The sequence below is a fragment of the Pantherophis guttatus genome, chromosome 1 (genome assembly GCF_059756535.1).
Source record: "Pantherophis guttatus breed Tessera chromosome 1, ASM5975653v1, whole genome shotgun sequence".
Taxonomy (NCBI): Eukaryota; Metazoa; Chordata; class Lepidosauria; order Squamata; family Colubridae; genus Pantherophis; species Pantherophis guttatus.
The window spans coordinates 298,014,232-298,038,596 of NC_142063.1; the positions used below are offsets into that span (position 1 = coordinate 298,014,232).

Here is a 24,365-nt window from a genome sequence, read left to right on the forward strand (position 1 = left end):
AGTGTTAGCACTAGAGTAAATGCAGGTTGAAGTGCTTATTAGCCCACAAAGCAGAGTAGGCACAATTGAAATCTTAGTATCATTGCAGTAAAAACTCTACCAAAATATAAATAATCTTGTCTACTCCAGTTTATTATGGTCACTTTGTACTGGAATCTTAATATCTGTTGCTCATGGGCAGCTCCAGTTCATACATTCCAAAGGGGGCTGTTCCCCTCTCCTGTACACAATCCTTGCTCTGCACAGTACTTACTCATGTGCCACATGCAGTACTTACTGTAGCAAGACACAATTCCTAATTATTATTTTTTTTCATTTAGTTGAATCAATAAATTTATATATAGGAATAATTTAATTATAAGCAGTTAGGAACTGTGGAAGAACAGTGGTTAAAATGCAGTATTGCAGGCTAACTCACTGCTCATTGCCAGAAGTTTGATTCTGACAGGCTTAAGGTTGACTTAGCCTTCCATCCTTCCAAGGACAGTAAAATGAGGACCCAGATTGTTGAGGGCAATATGCTGACTCTGTAAACTGAGAAGACTGTAAAGCATTATGAAGCAGTATATAAGTCTAAGTTTATTTTATTTTATTTTATTATTTTATTTTATTAATTTAATTTATTTTAATTTATTTTAATTTATTTATTTATTTCGTAAAGCGTGTATTAGATAACAGATATAAGTATAGACATAATTATGAATACATGAAATGGATACAAATAAAAGAGAACATTAGGACAGGGATGGTAGGCACACTGCTGCGCTTATGCACACCCTTTAAAGACCTCTTAGGAATGAGGTGAGGTCGACAGTAGACAGTCTAAGTTAAAGTTTTGGGGGTTTGGGGAAGAAACCACAGAGTCAGGTAGTGCATTCCAGGCATTGACCACTCTGTTGCTGAAGTCATATTTTCTGCAATCGAATTTGGAGCGGTTTACCTTAAGTTTGTATCTATTGTGTGCTCATGTATTGTTGTGGTTGAAGCGAAAATAGTCATTGACATGTGGGACATTGTAGCAGATTTTTTTAATTTTTTTTATTTTTTTTTATTTTTATATTCCGCCCTTCTCCGGAGACTCAGGGCGGCTTACAATGCGTTAAGCAATAGCCTTCATACTTTTGTATATTTTATACAAAGTCAGCTTATTGCCCCCACAAACCGGGTCCTCATTTTACCCACCTTAGAAAGGATGGAAGGCTGAGTCAACCTTGAGCCTGGTGAGAATTGAACTCGCAGTAATTGCAGGCAGCTGGATGTTAAATGCTGCCTTAGTAGGAGGCATTAGCCTCCTACGCCACTCATTATTAGTAGATAATTTTATCTACTACGCTTAGGTCAGACTGAAGGTGGTATAGTTCTAAGTTGTCTAAGCCCAAAATTTCAAGTCTGGTGGCATAAGGTATTCTATTGCGGGTAGAGGATTGGAGGACTCTTCTCATGAAATATCTCTGGACTCTCTCAATTGTATTAATGTCTGATATGCAGTACGGGTTCCAGACAGATGAGCTGTATTCGAGTACTGGTCTGGCAAATGTTTTGTATGCTTTAGTTAGTAGTGCAATATTACCAGAGAAGAAGCTACACAAGATTAGGTTAACAACTTTTAATGTCTTTTTGGCAATGCTGTTATAGTGAGTGCTATTGCTATTGCTAACAATCACCTTAAATAACCACAGCGCAAATGTTCTTAATGCAGAATGATCAATATAGCAGGTCTTAACCCAAGTAAAGCAGAGAAAGATCTTGTTGCTAGCCAACTCCTCTCTCACCAAGTTAAAAGTTGATTAGAAGTTACTGGAAGCTAAAGGGCATTTTGGGAGAAGACTGATGACTGGGAAGCAAGCCTCTATCAAGAAATCTCTTTTCTGTCCTGTTGGGAACTTTTTCTAGCATCCTCACAAAGTCCAAGATTTTTCAGAAGACTGCTCTGAGTTCTTGTTCAGGATTGGGTCTCCTAAACATCCATCCATCTTTAGAGCTGTTAAGATTGTTCAGAGCAGTCCATTTACTATCTGACAATAGACATTTGTCAGAGTAGGAACAATTCTTGCCTTACTTTCTTACTTCAATCTTTTTACATTCTTTACAACCTATTGTTTGTGTGTGGGTGCGTCTTTCCATGTGTGGGTGTGTTTTATTTAAACAACATGTATGTCCATATCACATCAGTTACTCTTGGCAGAGAATGGGATTAAAACTAAAAAAACAGCCCGATACAATTTGTTAAAAGAAAAGAAACAACTCTCAATATAACACATTCCACACCTAAAAACATTCCATATTCACAATTGATAAAAATAAACAAACAAAAAACAACCAAACTAATCAACCAGCAGGGCTTGCTTATTAACAACTTGGTCCAAAGACCCAAGGGAAGAGTGAAGTTTTTAATGACTTGAAAAAGGCCTGCAAAAGAAAAAGAAAAGAAACAGATCTCGTAGAAATAGTAGTTTCTAAACCAAGCAACAGTGAAGCCAGGGATTTTAAAAAATAAATGAATATGTGAAAAGATATTGGAGGCGAATTATCGTTTAATACTATCTTGAGGAAAGTGGCAGATCTCTGCAATGCCGTGATTTTGGGATGTGGAAAGAGCCTTACATTGTTGGATTTGAACTATCTATTTTGGATTTCTTTTACCGATAAATATATTATAATTATTTTGAGTTACAAGGCAAGAGAGTCATGCTGGGGCATGCAGAAGATCTGGCTGTTACCCACTAAGATGATGGGAATTTATAATCCTGATGAAAACCACAATTACAACTATATGGAATATAATTATAATGTCACTCGGGTGGTTGTTTTTACTTTTATATATACATGAGGATATTCATTATTGATGGGGGCAGAAGATGACTGAAGATTTTGAATAAACTGTTGCACCAGGATGCTATGTTACCCTATTATGGATGATGGATTTAACAATCTAGTGGAAAGACATCAAAGAAGATACTAAATGAATTATAAATTTAAAGTTATTGTCTTTTCTCTTTTTATAAAATGGAATGTATATATAGACATATGTATATTTTAGCAGAGTGGGCAGTGGATTATATTTAGAATTGTAGTGTATGGTAATCTTGCAGGAAACTGGGTTGAAATAGGCTAGTTTAGTGATTGATTAGTTTAAGAAAAAGGATTTTTAAGTCATATATTTTGGGGAGTGGAAGAATTGGATAGAACTGAATAAATGTTAAATTTGGAGAAGGCTGCTTTGAAATGTTATATTAATATATATAAAAGATTAAAGGTTATGTTGTACTAATAATAATATTTTATAAGTTTGGGGGAGGAGAAAAAGGGTAGATTATTGCGAAAAGCGGAGAAAAGCGGAGTTATAAGAATATTATGCTAAGGGTCAGTACTTTGAGGAGTGAGTAAGGGCATGGTAAAATATTATGTAATTAATTATGAATTAGCTTATTGTTGTGAAGAAGAAGTCACAGGGGGGGATGGGTGGTGAGGGGGGGTTAGGGAAGAGGGGGGGAAAGGGGGAAAAACTTGTATTTGAAAACTTTTTCAATAAAAAAAAAGAAAGAAAAAGAAAAAGGCCACTCTTGTGGCCATTTGGATTTCTGGAGAGATGTTGTTCCACAAGGTAGGCACTGCTACAGAGAAAGCAGGTTTTCCAGATCCTACAAGATGGCAATTCTTAACAAAGGGAACAGGAGTGGGGGGCAGCATACCAAACCTGTCTGTTATAGTAATTGAGCAGAATCTCTCTCTCTCTCTCTCTCTCTCTCTCTCTCTCTATATATATATATATATATATGTATATATGTATATATATATATATATATATATATATATATATATATATATATATATATGTATATATATATATATATATATATATATATATATATATATATATATATATATATATATATATATATATATATATTAATAATTGGCCAATCCAAGTACAATTAAATAACCATAGAAAGAGAAAACTGAAACTTTGGAGCAGTGCTTCAACAGCAGCTGCAGTTTAAACTAATTATCTTATTATTCTCTATCTTGAGACACATATTCCTGCTTAAATTGTAATATTTTTTTCTAAATATTTATAAACATATGCAGCAGAATATATTCAAATTTATGACACATTGTGAATATTTTGTCCTTTTTTGGTGAAGCATAATTTGCCACTTTCCAGCACGTTGGAAGTGCCAAAACACAATACAGTGTTTTTGTAGAAAAATACAATATTTTTGTAGAAATAGCACATACCTTTTTAAACTTGGTAAACCTAATTTCATCTCCCATTTTTAGACTTTGTCACACATTGTGGCCAGCTTTTAGCAACTTGATCACACTATTCCAGTATAATGGTCACACAATTCCAGTGGATTTGTGAGAGGGCATTTAACAGGATAATTACACTAAAGAGTTTGAAAAAGGAGTGAAAAGCTTGCAGGTGTACATGCAGAAAAGATTGAAGGAAGTTATTGCAAGTTTTTGGCTTAAAGTGTTTTATATTAGTTTTTAAAAGACTGATAAAACTTCTAAAATCAGCTTGGTTCTTCTAACTTGTAAAAAGTTGCTAGAGTAATGGTCCATCACAAAAATGATTTTTTCTAAATAAGTCTTTTAGAAATGCAAATTGATGCTGTCTTTTTAATTAGAACAAGTATCGTGAAGTGGCACTTTATCAGAGTTAATTATAAATATTTAATATAATCTGGAGTTCACCAAGTACTCTGTTGAGACCCGTGATTCTGTGTGAAAACAAGTTAAATTAGTGCCCTACCATTTTCTGTTTGGAGTCATTCTTTTTGGTGATTTCCACAGCTATTGCAGTTCTAATCACTGTTAATCTACTGTGGCTGTACTTAAAAAGCTTAAATAATCCTTCTTTCATAGAAGAATGCATGCAGTTTTGGTCCTGATAATAAAAACAAAATGCATTACGTTATTTCAGATTGCAGTTTATACATTTCAAGCCATTTCCTAACCAATTTTGAAATATGTAGCTCTAATTCTAAGCTTTTAGAACTTGAATGATTTCTTATCTACATTCCTGAATACATATAAATACATAAGAATCTCTGCGTGTGGGTATATAGCATATATATGAGTCATAAATACATAGAGATTAATATGATCAGTAAACCAATCCATTAAATAAAATTAAATTGCACAAAATAAAAGCAGACATAAATAATTGACAGCCATTCCAGTACATGGTATTATATGCCTCAAAGTCTTGGACATGCCCATCTCAATAGTGATGGACTAATTCTGACCTTGGGTGGGGACATGTCATTCCCATCAGATTGGGGCAAACACTGAAAAGGCTTGTTGTTGAATTCTTACCTCCTGGGCTTCCTTAGAACATACCTTCTCAGTTTATGCTCTGCTGAGAGAAGATGGTTCTGCAGATACCAAACATATAAACCATAACAGTACTTTGAAAAACACCGGGAAACACACATAGGTTATGTGAAATGGATTGCTGGATTTTGTATCAACTGGAGTTTTTGAATAGTCTTCGAAGGCAGTCTCAAATTGAGTACATTATGGTAAATTTAAACAAGAGTGATAATCACCTAGGCATCACATTCCAAGCAAAACTATAGCTGGTACATCAGGTGAAATTGGGCAAAGGTTCTCATGGCCAAAGCCTAACCTTGCTATATGCAGAGGAATCTCCAGATAATGGAGATTCCTTTCAAGGCCAAATTCCTTTCAAGGCCAAATTCAGAGTATTATGGTCAGATTGTTTCTGGTTTAAGCATTCCATCTTGTTGGGATTCAGCTTAATCTTGAGTAATTTGCAAGCTTTAGAGCAGATTTTGGCTGAGAATTAAAATAAAGTGTAAATATGAAAAAATAATTTTTAATCTGTAAGGTCATGTCAGTTCTTCAAGTTCCATTCTGCACAAGTTTGAATCCAGACCATGAAGACTTTTATGAAGATATGTTTTTCTCTGCTTTGATTACTTAAGCAGACCATTTATTTCTATTTTAATTACATGCTTTAAGAAATTTTTAAGAAATGTGTGTTGAGATGCTTGGCTTATTGCTTTTTTAACTATGGATGGACCAAATATAAAGTTAATTACCATACATCAATTATATAAGTTTTTGTTCCATCATTCCCAGTATGCTGGCTGAGGATTTTTGAGAGTAGAACTTCACAAATCCAGCTGGTACCCTGACTAGATTATTAGAGACATAGAAGTGGGGAAGACTGGGCCAGAATGTAGACTGTTTGGTAAACAGTTAGTTTATTATTCCCTACAAATAAAAATGCAGTTTAAGATTTTTGATGACAACTATACCCATGCTATATTTAATTTCTGTTAGGACTATTTAATTTCTGTTTCCATACCTGTATCTTTTGCTATATCTATAACCATGGATATTATGACATGCATAATTTAACTGCTTATTAATAAAGTAGTCATTATTGTATAAAAATAGCAAAAACTGCTTAGCCTAACAATTTAATGAGAGCTTCATATCCACGGAAGAGTACTATATTTATATATAAAGTTATTTTTTTCTTTTGGGTGATACAATATGTAGGTGTATTTTTTTCAAATGATACTGAATGAAACAAAATGCTTCAGATGTGGTTGTCAAAACAAAAGTATGCATGAATGAAAATAAATATCTTTAAATGGATTGTCCAAACCAGTTCTGACATACAGCAAAGGCCAATCTAGATTATACCAGGAATTTTATAAACTGAAAAATTTTGAATATTTTTTTTTTTGAGATTTTTGTGATAATGATGGGTTTCTCTAAGAACTCATCCTTGGCAAACTGATTTAATTTCACAGGCCATAGATCCTCGATTTCTAAAATAATTTGTGGAAAGTATTTACTGAAATAGCAAGGTGCAGTCTTGAATATTGAAAGACTGCATTCCCAGACAATCTACTAGAGCGCAGAATTGTAGAGCAGCCAATGCTTTAGCAAAAAATTTGGTTGTTATCCCACAGAAATGCAATTTACTGTGCACAGTTGATGAAAAGCCATGAGATCTTCATTTCAAATAGCCAATTAAAATGGAAGTTGTCAAAGTTTCCTCAAGACAAGCAAGCTAGAATAGTGACAGGAAATTAAAGATGCTCTTATATAGGTTAGAGAAAAGTACAATCACCAAATAAATATACTAGCATTCTACGAAGCTGACTTGAGTCTGTGTAATGACTAACAGGAAAGGTTCTTTCTGTATTATTTAAAATGGCTGTGTGAACCATGGCCTTGAGGGAATTAAATATGAATTTCATACCCTGTGTACATAAATTAATTCTAGTAGTTTGGACTTTTAGAATAGTTCACTCTGTCTAAACTGTCAAATTTCACTAAAGCAATTCAATAAAAGATCATACAATGATCCTTGGTTAATTTGGATTTTTTTTTTTTTTCAAAATTGAATATGCAAACAAGATGCTGCTTGGTTTTCTTTTTCCAACTTGCATTAACTGAAGTTACATATATGGAAGCTTTTTAAAACAAAAAGTTATATGGATCTTTTCTTGGAATGGAATGCTAAGTTTATTCTCATGACATTCCCAAGTGTCTACAAACCAATAGAATAGTGAAATCCTGGTATATTAGTGAAGTAATTTGTTCTCTGCATACCCTATTAAAGCACAGATTAGTAATTCTTGGCCATTATCTGTGAAGCTTTTGAAATTCTGTGTACTGTTACAGTTAGTTTCAGATACATCTCTATATTGGATAACCTAATCTTGATGTCAGGAGGGAGCCAATTTAAAGCTCCTTTCCAAAAATATTATCAAGGTAATGGATGGGAGGAATAGGATTTCTCCTATGTTATACAAGTGAGATTTCTGTTTACCATTGATGTTTGTCTACTGAAAAAAGCCATTTTAATCAAGGCTGGGTAAGGGAAACTTTAACCCACCTGAACAATCCCATCTCTATGTTGGTTGTGTTTCTTCTGATTTAATAAAACAGTTACTTTGTAGATATGTGAAGTGTTATTTGTCTTTTCTGAAATAAGTAGCATTTCATCATCTTAGTTATATTGGAGACAGTGTTTACCACAATGTCTGTGTGTGATTAAAGAGTTTATGTCTCTTTATGTGCATTCACTGGTATGTACATCTATCAGAATGTACATACATTCTATCATGGCAGAAAACTGTTTTGGTGTGTGAGAAGAATGTGTATACACGATAGCAATAGCACTTAGACTTATATACCACTTCACAGTGCTTTACAGCCCTCTCTAAGTGATTTACAGAGTCAGCATATTGCCCCCAACAATCTGGGTCCTCATTTTACCAACCTCGGAAGGATGGAAGGCTGAGTCAATCTTGAGCTTGGTGAGATTTGAACTGCCAAATTGCAGTCAGCCGGCAGTCAGCAGAAGTAGCCTTCAGTACTGCATTCTAATCACACAAGCTTATTTACTGAGACTCATAATTTGCCATGAAACTCGGAGGTTGAGGAAACAATAGTATGCAATTGTGAAGGAGGAGAAGGCGAAGGAAAAGGAGAAAGGAGAAGGAGAAGGAGAAGGAGAAGGAGAATTGTACTACAGAGATATTTCTATAGTAATATTTACCAGATTTTGGGAGCTAAGCAGGAGAATCATATACCCTGAATCTTTTAAAAAAATAATTATACAGCTACAAACATTAAATATTCAAAAGCAGCAGTGATACATTTTATAGCTCATTCTATCTGTGGTTCAGAATTCTAGGCAATTCTAGGCAGATAGTTTTCAAGTAATCCTGTGCTTAGCATTCAGATGGCTTGGTGGTTAAGGTTGCTTCAACCAGATGTGCTTCTGCTATTGAGAACCCTAAACAAGAAAAATACTGAGATTTGCAAGTAAGATAAAGCTTATTTAAATGCATTTGCATGTATTGGGGAATACCTGGGGGGAATGGGGAAAGGCCTGTGAGGACCTAAGGGGCAGGAAGCAGAGCACAGGGTGACTCAGGGTTGGGGGAGGCCTTGGGAGGGCCAGGGCTGGCAGACCTGTGGCTGTGCTAGGCATCCAAGGGCCTCCCCCACCTCTGAGTCATGCCATGTTCCACAGCAATCTACACATTTGTTTAACAATTGCATTGGGGGAAGCAGGGATGGGGGAATTGTTAAGTGAAACACTTAATTTAACAGCTGTTGCAAAATACAATTTTAATGGCATGTCATATCTCGAGGACTACCTGTAAATAATTTGAAAAGCACATTTTTTAAAAATGATTTTACATCTTTTCTTTTCTTCTGTCTCTAAAAAATTAATGATAGACAGGTCAATATGTAACAAGGGACGCACAGCATTTGTATCCATATATCTGTTCTAAACAATCATTTCTGACTAATTCTCTATTTCAGTGTGATCGCTGTCAGCCACTGTACAATGACAAGCCATTCCATCCAGGAGATCAAGTTCATGCTTATAATTGCAAACCTTGTCAATGTTTTAGCCATGCTGTAAGCTGTCATTACAACAGGACAATAGATTACTTTCCTAATGAATATTATAGAGGTGGTGGTGGAATCTGTGATAATTGTCAACATAACACCTCAGGTAATTATTACAACCAAGTGGAATGCACATATATTTGCAGAGGCATATGCAGATGCTGTGTGGTTGGCTCTTCCAAAGTATCATTAATTAGAGGTGGATGTATAAAATGTAGAATTCTATAATGTGAATTATTTCCACATTATTATTATTATTATTTCCAAGTATTTATTGTGTAAATCCATGCATTACAGAAAGAAGTAAAACTTACGTACTAAACAGTTGTAAGTCTCTTGGAGACTTATAAAAGCTGGTATCACTAATTCCTATACATGATTTGCATGCATGTATATTATTTGTAATGTACATGATCATCATTGAAAAATGAATGTATTTGTTAATTATACATTATACAATACATATTATATGGGAAAGCATATTTTGCATAGACAAGATCCTAGATTTGTCCAGCACAGAATTGATTAAAATTTAAAGAATTCTTTCAGTTAAAACATCATAAATGGAAAACAAGTAATAAAGTATAATTTAATTTAATAATTTAAATATAATGTCAGAATACTCTATGATGGTTGTCAAAGAAATAAAGAACACATAATTGCTATCAGAAGTCATCATAACATGACTTTGCTTTGAATCAGGAGAGGCCACTTTAAAGAAGGCATGCCCATTCCAATAAAGGGGAAAGAACAATATGCTGTGATATTTATGATTTTCCACAAATTCCCTTTTAATGGGACCTTGTTGCTGTGATTGTTCAGATGATAGGTGTTCAAAAAATACAAAACCAAACTAAATTATAATGGAGTAACTAGATGAGATTAGGCAGTAATTTAGGGATATATTGCATTTCTGTGTCATTTAAAAATAAATACTATTGTTTTTAATCTCAGTGTACTATTGGGAAAAATCCCTATGTGTAACTCAAAACAATAGATACTCTCAAGCAGTATAAATTCTGCTAGAACAAACTAATTCCTCTTTCTTGTAAGGCAGTTTTGTTGACTTTAGTGTGTTCTGACCTGCTGTTCTTCATGTGAAAGGATCCTTGAATTTGCAGAAGTGGCTCCGATCCTATGAATTATTGTAAGGACAGGACAACACCAGTAGAATTCTCTAATTTCCTACAACTGGATGCTTATTTTGTTTCATGATGAACATTTATAAAACATGAAAACATCTACCTTGCTTAAATCATCATTTTGTATATTTTTTGGAGCTTTCAGTACTCTTGGCTTTTGTTCTTAGGAGCTAATTGTAAAATTTGAAGTTTAAGAATAATTTCCAATTTTAAAGAATAGGTATCCAACAGCCTAGCTTCATAGGAGTGTCATGTTATGTAACAGATGGAAGTTTAATGGAGTAAAACACAGTTTGTAACAGGTTCATTGTTTCATATGCTCTGGATCACTAAATTGGCAGGTAGAGATGAAAGGTGCATTAAAATGGACGTCCTGAAAATTACATAATTCTCTCAAGGGAATTGTATTTAATTTTGAATTATACAGCTAATTTTCATGAATTGGAAGCTACATTGCATATCCTTTTCTTTTTTGCAGGAAGAAATTGTGAGTTATGTAATGATTTCTTCTATCGGCATATAGATGCGGATCTCTCAGCTTTGGATGTTTGTAAACCCTGTGAATGTTACTCAGCAGGCACCAAAAATGGTAGTCGCTTTTGCAATAAAGTAAGTGGCTTTGTCCTCAAGTTACCTTTAAATTGGTTGCCATTGGCACTAATTCTCATGATCAAGATTGAAAAAAAAAATGAAGAAGGGTTCACCAAGTTCTTGAAAATTTCTTTTACTATTTTAGACTTCAATATTTCTGTTTTGCCAAATTCTTAAAGGTGAAAATGGGATAACAGTAGTCAAAGAATTTATGAACTGTGTTAGAGATACCATGATAATTGTAGCCTTCATCTCAATCTTTAGAGAAATATGGAAGTTTCTTATAAGAAGGAATTTAAAGTTATTATATTAACACGAATTTAGCCCTAAGAAAAGACGGGAGGGATGGACAGACAGACAGACAGACACAGATAGTCAGACAGACAGACTGACTGACTGACCAGAGGTGGGTTTCAGCAGGTTCTGACCAGTTCTGGAAAGTGGAAATTTTGAGTAGTTCGGAGAACAAGTAGTAAAAATTCTGTCTGGCCTCACTCCCATCTATTCTCTGCCTCCCAAGTCCCAGCTGATCGGAAGGAAATGGGGATTTTGCAGTAACCTTCCCCTGCCATGCCCACCTAGCTACACCCACCAAACTATGCCATGTCCACCAAGCCACACCCACAGAACCGGTAGTAAAAAATTTTGAAACCCACTACTGTGACTGACTATCAGGCTGTCAACATTCTATATTATAACCAGCAGTAATAGAGTTCTGAAAATCCTAGTGGAGTTTTTTTCCTGACTTACCCTACCTCAAAGGACTGACACCCTGCCAAGACAAATAGGTTGCCTGAATACATGTTGCCATTAGTAAGTCCTACTGTTTTCAGAGAAGCCCCCACCTACATAAATCTGTACAGGATTGCATTCAAAGAGTATCTATAAAAGAATGAACCAGATGGTCCACTCCCACTTTCCTTACTTCATCCCATGGATATAAGAAAATTGACTTGACAGTTTCCTTTTGAGAAAAGAATGTATGATTCAGGAAAGACTGTTTTGATGAACCATAAATATTGGGATATATATTAGAAAAGGGGTTATTGATAGAGTACATTAAAAATCAGAACCTGAAAAAAGTTAGGAAACAGCATATATTTTGAGAAGAGCAATGTAGCTTATAATTGCTGGCATCCTATGTTGCTCATTGTGTATGGATTTTTCTAATAGAAAGCTACCTTATACTGTCAGTAGTTTTTTACAATTTGGCTTTGAAATGTATTCAGAAAGGGGAAAAAAACTGTGTTTCTTTCTATATAAAAGAAATTGTTTTAAAAAGAATTGCAATAATTTTGGTGAGAATTTTAAAACTATTTTCTCCATCACCAGGTACCTTAAATAGCATAAATGTGGAGAATAGGATTTAATATAAACCCTGTCTGTCTGCCTTTATAAGAATGTTAGATGATACAAGGTAAAAAATCATAATAACAGGGTTTTACTACCGGTTCTTGCGAACCAGTCCGAACCAGGGGCAACCCACCACTGCTTCTGTTGCATCAGCTGCACTGCCTTCCATTTTTTTCCAGGTGCAATTCAATGGTAAAAGCCTTCTAAAGGTTATCACCTTTAAATATGGCATATGGCCAGATTTGTCTTCAGGACTGTCTTTTCCTAAAGTCATCTCCTCATCCTACCAGGTTAGATAGGCTAGGCATGCTCCTAGTCCCTTCCCTTAAACAACTGCCACCTTATAAGAATGACTTTTCTGTGGAAGCCCTGTCCTAGAGAACACTCTTCCCACTGAAGTTCAGCAGGCTTCTATCCTCCTAGCCTTTCATAAAAGCACTGAAGATCTGGCTTATCCTTCAAGGATGAGATGACTGCATGTCGGAAGCTTGATTGGGCACTGGGTTTTTGATTTTAATGTTTAGGGTTTCAATCATTTTTATGTTTTTATAGGAGATACCCAGGATGTGATACAAAATGGGTGGCTATATAAATGTTTTAAATAAATAAATCCAATGCTACTTCTGAAATTCTAGTTTTAATTGCTGATTATTCCATATTGACAATAGCTTACTGTTAAGTTGTTCTAATTGCAGGTAATAAGGCAGTTGCACAGTTTTCTTCTTTTTCTTTTGTTTAATTTTAAAACTGAAGCTCAGCAAGAGTGAGAAATTAGGTGAAACACCAAGATGATATAAAGAAGAAAATAAGGAAAAATGGGCAGGTCTGTAGAGCTCAATAAGGCATAAATAGACTGTAGCAGTAAAAACCAAGATAGAGCAGAATGATTAAGAGGCATTAAAAATAGATTAATAAGTCTGGAGAAAATGGGCAGAAATGAATTACATGAGATAGAAAGGCATTATTGAAGGAAGTGTTTCCAAGGCTGACCCATGGAAGATGGAATCGTAAGGAATAAGGTCCTGGCTCATGAAAATTAATTGTCACGTCACAAGGATAATTTTCAAGAAAGTGTGTTTAAATGGCTCAGAATACACTTTTGCTGCATAATTTACCATTCCGAGCAGTTCATCAATGCTTTTCTGTAAAGAACCAGTTATATGTCATTTAGCTTAAACGAAGATACAGAATTCCACAAGAGAATAAGTATATGGGTTTTATCCTTATAGATTAAAAAAAAAAACCCTTCAGTTTAATACTTCTTTTATTATAAAAGCACTTTATTCACAACTGTGTTCTGAAAGGTATTTCAGATGGATTTTTTTTAAAAAAAATCCATCTGATGCAATTCCAGTAAATTTTTATAATCCAGGATGCAATTCCAGTAAATTTTCAATAAATGTGTTTAGTAAATATGAACACTGTATGTACAACAGCGCTGAAAAAAGTGATTTATGACCATTTTTCACAGTTACAATCTTTGTAGCATCCCCATATTCACGGGATCAAAATTCAGAAGCTTGTCAACTGACTCATACCTATGACCCTTGCTGTGTCCAAAGGACATCTGACCTTTTTGCAATCTTTTGACAAACAAAATAAATGAGGAAGCCAGATTCACTTAACAACCGTGTTACTAACTTATCAACTGTGGTGATTCACATAACAACTGCATCAAGAAAGGTCGTAAAATGGAGCAAAACTCACTTAACAAATGTTTCATTTAACAACAGAAAATTTGGGCTCAATTGTGGATATAAATTGAGCACTATTTGTACTTTTCTGAAAGGCCCTAAAGACATAGTTTTCTTAGTAGGTTGATATGGAGCCAATCAGCTTTGATTGCATTAATTGTGTTTACTGCCACTGCAGGGTGGAAGAAGGAGGCACTAGGAATTTTTGTTCAGATTTTTAATTTTAGCCACTTGTGTATGAATTGAGCAGCCATGTAAATTTGTTTACTAAGTAATCGATAAATAATAAATTGTATATTTGAACTTTCAAAGAACCTTTCAGATGTTCTGCATCAAAACGTCTGGGCAACCTTAGAGGTCAAGGGATAAGAGACTGTGTCTTCTATTGTTTGTTAAGCAAAATGTATAAATGGACAATTTTCTCAATAGAAAGAAGTAAGACAAGTCCCCTAAAGCTCTTCGTTGGGCCTGGTGCCTTTTTAAACTCTGCATAGATGTCCAATAACATTAGCTGACCAAATTTGTCAATGATAACTGATGAGTCAGGGATGTAGAGAACTCCAGAAGGAGTTCTCTAAACATGGGTGAATATTCAATCTAACAACAAAGGCAATTCAAGTAAATGAAGAATAGTGCAGGAAAAGGCAGGAGAAGGTAGCAAAACTGATCCAGAGGTTTTCTAGCAAAAATGTTTGGGACTTCGTTGCTTAGGAAAAAAGTAATGGTGATACAATTGAGATATATACAAATATTCACGGCATGAAGGAAGTTGATGTTATCCACCAAAGCTGATTGGAAATAGGCCTGTTAATTCTGCTTAAAGATTTAGTCTTTCTTCTGGATGTAGGGCAGCATACCTCCAAGTACCAATTGCAGGGAAGTAGCAGTAGGATGTGGTAACTCTCTATCCCTTGCTTGTGGGTATCATAGAAGTATCTAGATGACTACTATGAAAAATACAATGTTGGATTGAGATGGATCTTAGTTTGTAATGTCTTACAAATTAAGTAGCATGGAAATTGGGGAATATATCACGGTGTCTGAAATATCAGCACTTAACCATCTAAGAAAGTTACATAGGACTAAGCTGCCCATATGTGGAGTGGTTCAGGAATGCATCAAAGCATCTTTCTCCTCAAGCTACTTATTCTTCTTGAGGTGAATGTATTAAAATCCTGCTGTTTCTCTAGTTCTCTTTTTAGTGAATAACTATTAGTGCATGAAACAAATTCCTGTTTCTGTTTGAAGATTATCTAACCTACTAATATACTCATTTCACTAATGAGTATGCACAAGGCAAGAGAGGAAAAGTGCACAACATTTGACCACACTTTTTATATCTTTTTTTAGATTGGAGGAAAATGTAATTGCAAAAGACATGTGTCTGGTAGACAATGCAATCAATGCCAGGAAGGATTCTACAATCTGCAAGAGTTCAACCCTGATGGCTGCAGCTTCTGTAGCTGTAATGCCTCTGGGACAGTTGATGGAGATACTACCTGTCACCAAAATTCAGGCCAGTGCAAGTGCAAAGAAAATGTTATTGGTAAGTGCAAGGCAAGAATCTACATCCAGACATTTTTGCTTTTTCAAGACATAAATTTCTTTTCTTTTCTTCCTTTCTTTCTTTCTTTCTTTCTTTCTTTCTTTCTTTCTTTCTTTCTTTCTTTCTTTCTTTTCTCCTATGAAATGTAAAGGTCAACAGAAATCTATGTATGCTAGGATTTGTAATCATGGACTATGTAAATTTAATTTTTTAATTCATCCTCTGGGCTATTTATCATTTTTAACAATACATGCATTTTTGTTTTCTATTCCCACAGGATTTTTCCAGAAATTAGATTTGATTATAGCCATTTATTATTTTTAACATATTTGAGGGGAGCCACAACTATGTAACAACAAAATTTATCAAGCTCCCAAAATATAAACTGTATATAATGCGCTTTGAAATGTTGATAAATGGGAATAATATGCAAGAGTGGCTTTGTTTGTTTGTGTTTGATGAAAGGAATGATAACTCTACATCTCTCATACATGTGACTTTTTTAAAAACATCACACATAATATTAATATTCTTGTATTAGAATCTGTTTTGTTGTAGAAATAATCTCATACTTCCTGGAGAAAAAAAACATTAAAATACCAATAGTCTTTTGTTTACCTGTAGGATTTCTGAATAATGTATGTATGTATGTATGTATATGTATGTATATGTGTATGTTCAGTACATATAAATCTTAACATAGCTTTATTTTTTGGGAGAAAAGAAGAATCTTCATATAATGTCCTAATTTCAGAGCAAAATTATTAGATAGTACAATTTCAATCATTTAGTTGAACAGTTACTCAGCTTTAATAATCCCAATTATGTACAATTTTTGAAAAGCCATTATTAACAGGAGAGGAGAAATATATATAATTAAGATATTTTTTAAAAAAATTAAGGGAGAATTTAAACATTCATGTTCCTGTAAAACTATTTTTTATATGTGTTATTAACCATTTGAATTTTGAGAACAGAAGTTAAAGTTACCACAAATTTGCTAAAACCCTAAAAATAAGGGTTGTATAAGATACATTATCTTTAACGTGTTCTCATATATCTTTTTCCTATTTGATACTTAAGATTCTTTTCTAACTGGAAAATATTTTTTTTTTAAATAATAAAAATTAAAGACATCAAGCTTAAGTTTTCATCACTGTGCATAAACAGATGATTTTCTAATACTGGGACAAAAAACAAGAATTGAACATGCCTATAATTTTGTTAGGAAATTATAATAAATATTAAGAGGTTCTGTTTTACTATTTAATTTTATATGGACATGGGAGAAGACCCGAATAACCAAAGACCTACATACAAACACCCGCGAAAACCTGAGAAAACATATATATATATATATATATATATATATATATATATATATGTATATGTATATGTATATGTATATGTATATGTATATGTATATATATATATGTATATGTATATGTATATGTATATGTATATGTATATGTATATGTATATGTATATGTATATGTATATGTATATGTATATATATATATATATATATATATATATATATATATATATATATATATATATATATATATATATGTAGGTCGGTCTTTGGTTATTCGGGTCTTCTCCCACGTAAAATTGGAAGTGTCTTGGCGACGTTTCGACGAAGTCTCATTCGTCATCTTCAGGCTGGTGTTCTCGGCTTCGTGCTTCGAGCAGAAGCACGAAGCCGAGAACACCAGCCTGAAGATGACGAATGAGACTTCGTCGAAACGTCGCCAAGACACTTCCAATTTTACGTGGGAGAAGACCCGAATAACCAAAGACCTACATACAAACACCCGCGAAAACCTGAGAAAACATATATATATATATCATGTGTGTGTGTGTGTGATATTTCTATATATAGTACTGAACAAACTGAACAAAACTACTCGGGTGGAGGTAGACTCTGAAAAGGCATTTGAGATGTGTTGGGCACAGGTAGGTTTCAGCAGATTCTGACCAATTCTGGAGAACCGGTAGCGGAAATTTTGAGTAGTTCAGAGAACCCGTAAATACCACTTCTGATTGGCCCTGCCCCCTTCTCTTCTCTGCCTCCTGAATCCCAGCTGATCAGGAGGAAATGGGTTTTGGCAGTACCCTTCCCCTGGATTGGGGAGGAAATTGAGAGTTTTCAGTATCCTTCCCCTGGGGTGGGACTGGAGATTTTACAGTATCCTTCCCCTGCCACGTCTACCAAGCCATGCCATGCTATGCCCACCAAGCCACACCCACAGAACCGGTAGTAAAAAATTTTGGACCCCACCACTGGTTGGTCATCTATTCTTGAAGCTACTAATCTAGAACAAGCTCACAACATATAGAAGGCATAAAACTTACAAATTATCTTGAAAATTAATAAGGATAAAATGATTGGTCACTGGAATATTAACATGAAAAGTCCTTACCTAGCTACTTGCCCATGATATTGCTTATCTATTCCATATGAAATTTATATTTCCCCATTTGTTTGGGAAAGCAGTATATAAAGCATTTCCTCCCACGAGGTAGGACATTAACTTCCATATTTAGTAGTATATATGTAAGCAATCTCATGTACCCACCATTGCTCTTTTTTTAACTACTGAACAAAATATTGAAAGAGCCTACATGAAAGATGTGTATTTATTTTAAATAAACATGTGAATACTTTAAAAAAAGTGCTGGTTGTACAGTACAAGTAACCTTAAAGGCTGTTGTCACTATCAGTTTAAACAAGCTTCATAACAGAAAATGTAACTAAGGACTGCAGTGTTATAGAGTAGGCCCTATTCAAGTTAGCACAACTGTTAAATCTTACTAATGATCCTATCACTACTAAAATACATTAGCCCCAATAATTTTATTAAAGTAGGTGATTTATCTAGAATAAAAAAGGGAGAAGAATGTGAATTAAATGCCAAGCGTGTTAACTCCCCTGTACTTGTTAACATTGAATGGGATGCCCTGTAGGCCTTTCCTAGTATCGTTAGCAATAGATTACCTGTCAGGAATATGTATGGCATATTCAAATAAGCACGGTGCATATTTTTAAAACTGATACGATATGAATCCGTGTAGACCAATTTTAATAGTTCAAAATGAGTCATAATTCTTGTTAACAATACAGTTATTTTTAAAATTTGCAGCAATAGTGCTCTTTTTTTATTTTCCTTATTGAAATTAAATGATATGCCTTAGGTGAGCCATTCATCACTGCTGAAAGAACTTGCCTTCTATTGGAGTTCTCCACTTTTTGTCCATATCTAATATGTTTCCCACTGTTTGGGGATTTGTTTTCTCAACATACAATATTCTAAGTATAAATTTGCGTACCCAAGTGGCTTTTTGAAAGAAAGAAGATGTTTGTTAAAACAGAACTCCTGATTTATTTAATTTATCATGTGACACAAACAACTGAACAATCACAATTTCATTTTATATTTTAAATAAAGAATTCAGAATTAAAATCATCATTTTTAAAAGAGGAGAAGCACTTCTCAATTTATTCCCTTCACCTCTAAATTAATAGATTGTACATTCCCTCAAGATTTTTTTTTTAAAAAAAGCATAGTCTTCAAGGCAGTTTAAACTAACTTTCAAAAGAAAACCGATAGAGGCATATTACACTGTTTGGTGGTCCTTTTCTTTTTCTTCTTCAAAATTAACGTGTAATGTGTGTATCTGTGCATCATACATGTATATAAATATCTGAGGTAATATGATTTGGTGCAGCATAGGAAGATCTAGACCAGTACAGTTACTGTTTTAACATTTACATGAGGAATTTGATTAATTTGATTAAATAACTTAAAACAGATTGTAAACATGGTTTTTTAATATTATAATTGAGATAGACAGATAATGTTTTCTTAGTATGGATTACAAAATGATTTTATATAACCCTCAATTTACAACCGATCACATAGCAGCTGTTCAAAATTACAATAGACCTACCTGAGGGCTACTTATGACCTGAATTCGTAGTTCCACTGGTTGCCTCTCCCCATGAACATGGGCACCTAGCAACCAGGATGTATTTATGGTCATTTACAATGTCCTGCAGTCACATAATCACATTTTATGACGGTTTAACCAAAACCTGGCATTTACTTGAGGTTTTTGGCAAAACTGTGCCCATAGCAAATGATTAGTTCACTTAATGTTTGCAGTGTTTGCTTAATGACCACTGCAGGAAACATCATAAAATCAGGTCAGTCATATGACTAACTGATTTTACAACTACCATGACTTAACAACCATAAGTAGAGGACTACCTGTGTTATAAACCTATCACTCTGAAAAAGGAAGATTTTCATAGGATTTAGGATCCTAGCTTCTCCTTCTCTACCTGGAGGGTAGAGCCGAGGACTTTGTACAATATCTGTATGACAAAATCGCTCAGATTCGGGAAAATTTGGACTCTGACTGGGTAGATTCAGGAGGGAGGATGGAGGCAAGTCTTGAGAATATTACCTGGGAAGAGTTTGATTCTGTGACTCCGGAAAACGTGGACAAGATACTGGGCAGACTAAGCGCAGCCACATGTTTATTGGACCTGTGTCCCTCCTGGCTGGTGCTGGCCTCTCGGGAGGTTACACGAGGTTGGCTCCAGGGGATTATAAATGCTTCCTTGAGAGAGGGTGTCTTCCCTGCCGCCTTGAAGGAGGCGGTGGTGAGGCCTCTCCTCAAGAAGCCTTCCCTGGACCCAGCAGTGTTGGCTAATTACCGTCCAGTCTCCAACCTTCGCTTCCTGGCGAAGGTTGTTGAGAGTGTGGTAGCGCGACAGCTTCCTCAGTACTTGGATGAATCGGCTTATCTAGATCCGTTCCAGTCGGGCTTCAGGCCTGGATACAGCACGGAAACGGCATTGGTCGCATTGGTAGATGATCTCTGGAGGGCCCGGGACAGGGGTTGCTCCTCTATCCTGGTCCTATTAGACCTCTCAGCAGCTTTTGATACCATTGACCATGATATCATGCTGCACCGGTTGGAAGAGTTAGGGGTGGGGGGCACCGTGTTGCGGTGGTTCTCCTCCTTTCTCTCTGATCGGTCGCAGTCTGTGTTGACAGGGGGGCAGAGGTCGACCCCGAGGCCCCTTGTATGTGGGGTGCCACAGGGGTCGGTTCTCTCACCCCTTCTGTTCAACATTTATGTGAAGCCGCTGGGTGAGATCATCTGTGGTTTTGGGGTGAAGTATCATCAGTATGCTGATGATACTCAGCTATACATCTCCACCCCGGACCACCCCAATGATGCCCTTAAAGTGATGTCCCAGTGCCTGGAGGCTGTACGGATCTGGATGGGGAGGAACAGACTCAGGCTCAACCCATCTAAGACCGAGTGGCTGTGGTTTCCGACGTCCTGATATAGTCAATTGGTGCCATCACTGACTATTGGGGATGAGTCATTGCCCCCCATGGAGAGGGTTCGCAACTTAGGCGTCCTCTTGGACTCACGGCTGTCTTTAGAAGAACACTTGACGGCTGTGGCCGGGAGGTCTTTTTATCAGGTTCGCCTGATTCGCCAGTTGCGTCCCTTTCTGGATTGGGACTCGTTAAAAACGGTCACTCATGCCCTCGTCACTTCACGCCTGGACTACTGTGATGCTCTCTACATGGGGCTCCCCTTGAGGAGCACCCGGAGGCTCCAGCTGGTCCAGAATGCGGCCGCGCGGGTAGTTATGGGAGCAGCATGGCGCTCCCATGTGGCTCCCCTCCTGCGCGAGCTGCACTGGCTCCCTGTGGTCTTCCGGGTGCGCTTCAAGGTCTTAGTTACCACCTTTAGAGCGCTCCATGGCTTAGGACCAGGGTACTTACGAGACCGCCTTCTGCCACCAATAGCCTCTCACCGCCCAGTACGCTCCCATAGAGAGGGGCTTCTCAGGGTGCCGTCAGCCAAACAATGTCGACTGGCAGCCCCCAGGGGGAGAGCCTTTTCTGTGAGGGCACCCACCATCTGGAACGAGCTCCCCCCAGAGATACAGAAGATTCCGGATCTGCGCACTTTCCGCCGTGCCCTCAAAACATTCCTGTTTCAGCAGGCCGGCCTGGCCTAACTTTCCCTTTATATTGCTTTTTGATTTTATTTTAAACTGGGATGTCTTGAATTATCTAGGATCAGAATGTTTAGTATATTTTAATTGGTTTTTTATTATTAACGTTTGTATTACATGTATTTTTATCGTTCGCTGTTCACCGCCCTGAGTCCCTTAGGAATAGGGCGGTATATAAATTTAATAAATAAATAAATAAATAGATCAGGGGTGGGCAACTGTGGCCCTTTTACAACCTGTGGACCTCAACTCCCAGAATTCCTGAGCCAGCTTGGCTGTCTCAGCCTGGCTTGGCTTGGCTTGCCAGCTTGGCTGTCTCAAGAATTCTGGGAGTTGAAGTCCACAGGTTGTAAAAGGGTCACAGTTGCCCATCCCTGTTCTAGATCCATCTTTCTACCTATATCATACTAATCCTTCTCTCTTCAGTTTGTTCTCCTTTGAAAATGTAAACTAGGAAATGATGTTATGCTGAGAGTGATAGTTCTAATGCCCACCCATCATAAGGCACGTATTGAAATACCAAGAACTTGCCTTTTTGGCTTCCAATATATTATAGAAACAGAATAAATTAGTGGCAAGAAAAGGAGGCCCTTGGTGATTTGAAGAGAGATCCCCTTCTGTATCTATTTTTATTTATAATTATTTATTATTTTGAAGTTGATTAATATTGTAGATAGTTACTTTTGTCCTTATATGTTGTCTCTTATAAATATATTTTAAAACATACTATTGGGCTTTTTTAAAAAAAAGAATGGCAATTCAAATTACAGTTGAAATAGATACAAAGAAAAAAGGGTTTGTTTTTGTAAACTTTACAAGCTCTATGGCAGTGTTTCTCAACCTTGGTAACCTGAAGATGTGTGGACTTCAAATCCCAAACATCCTCAGCCAGCCTTGCTTACCAAGGATGATTTACCATTCTCTGTGCAGATAAACTGAGATTACTGAGGACTCTCTGTTTCTAAAGTATGTACTCTATGACTGCACATGGCTTTTACAACTCAGTTGCTTTCCATACATTTCAGGTAATATCAGTTAGTCATCATTGATCCCAACTCTAGTAGCAAATCTAGCGCTTATCCTCTTGTGCTTCTCCTTTGGATTTTACTGTATTTTATGAATAAACAAGGCATGTTTTGTTATGTTATAACTTGTAGCTGAGTTTAATACTGTGAATTGTGTTTAGTTGGATTTTCCACAGAGCTTTCAATCAAGGAAGCATGTAATTGTAAGGGCATGTACCTTCAAACCTCCATTTGAAGGTTGCTAGATTGTGATGTACAAGCTCCTCATGTTCTGTTCTGCTTCAACTGCAACATAATATATTTATGTTATTTTATTACTATTTTGAATAAGAATTTTCTCTTTTTAGGTCTCAGGTGTGATCAGTGCAAGTCTGGATATAAAGTCATCCAGAATATTAAGCAAGATGGGTGTGAGCCTTGCCTGTGTAACATCCATGGTTCCATGAACAATTTGTGCAATCCTTCCACTGGACAGTGCACTTGTAAGGAAGGGGTTAAAGGAGTTCATTGTGATACCTGCATTGATGGTTTTTATTGGATGGATGCTTTTGGCTGTAAACCATGTAGTTGTCAAACAGCGGGATCAGTTTCTGATACATTGTGTGATCCCAAAACAGGACAGTGTATTTGCAAGCCTAACTTTGGTGGAAGGCAATGTGATGATTGTTTAAATGGGTATTATAAAGAATGGCAAAACAATGCTTCAATCTGTGTGCCATGTAACTGTGATAAGTCTGGCTCTGTAAATGGCTCTTTAGCATGTGACAAATTGACAGGGCAGTGCCCTTGCAAATCTGGTGTCACAACTCTTCAGTGCAATCGGTGCAGGCCCTATATGTATAACCTTACTGCTCAAAATATTCTTGGCTGCATGCCTTGTGACTGTGACCTTCTAGGGACACTTCCAGGAACAGCATGTGACCAAACCAGTGGACAATGTATTTGCCAGCCTCACCGCCAGGGAAGAAGGTGTGAAAAGTGTAAGTCAGGTAAGAAAAAAATGAGCAAAAACATCATTATGTTTTGTAAATCCCTATTAAGATTCTGTAAAATCCAACCTTGAAAGCTATATTGTATGTAAAATATTTATTTCAGGGGTGAAATCTAGGAGGTTCTAACAGGTTCTGGAGAACCGGTAGCGGAAATTTTGAGTAGTTCGGAGAATCGGCAAACACCACCTCTGGCTGGCCCCAGAGTGGGGTGGGAATGGAGATTTTGCAATATCCTTCCCCCAGGAGTGGGGAGGGAATGGAGATTTTGCAGTATCCTTCCCCTGGAGTGGGGTGGGAATGGAGATTTTTCAATATCCTTCCCCTGCCACGCCCACCAAGCCACACCCACAGAACCGGTAGGGAAAAAATTTGGATTTCACCCCTGATTTATTTCCTTCCTAATCTTTGTCATAGGAAATCCTCAATAAGCATGTTGCATATATCCATTCACAACAGAAGGAACTAATATAAACATATGTTATTTTGAATCAGAGGTTATTATATAAAAAGAACAAACTTAAATTAGCAATACTGGCTGGACAAGACT

The 24,365-nt window shown here is 36.1% G+C and overlaps 1 protein-coding gene across 1 annotated transcript in view; it reads left to right on the forward strand.

The window, feature by feature from the left end:
* The window catches only part of USH2A (usherin), a 458,447-nt gene that overhangs the window by 57,031 nt on the left and 377,051 nt on the right, over window positions 1-24,365 (forward strand). Inside the window, exons 9-12 of the mRNA XM_087891378.1 lie at window positions 9,334-9,529; window positions 11,044-11,174; window positions 15,554-15,749; window positions 23,174-23,815. Of these exons, the coding sequence (XP_087747504.1) occupies window positions 9,334-9,529; window positions 11,044-11,174; window positions 15,554-15,749; window positions 23,174-23,815 (1,165 nt within the window). The remainder of the gene's footprint in view (window positions 1-9,333; window positions 9,530-11,043; window positions 11,175-15,553; window positions 15,750-23,173; window positions 23,816-24,365) is intronic.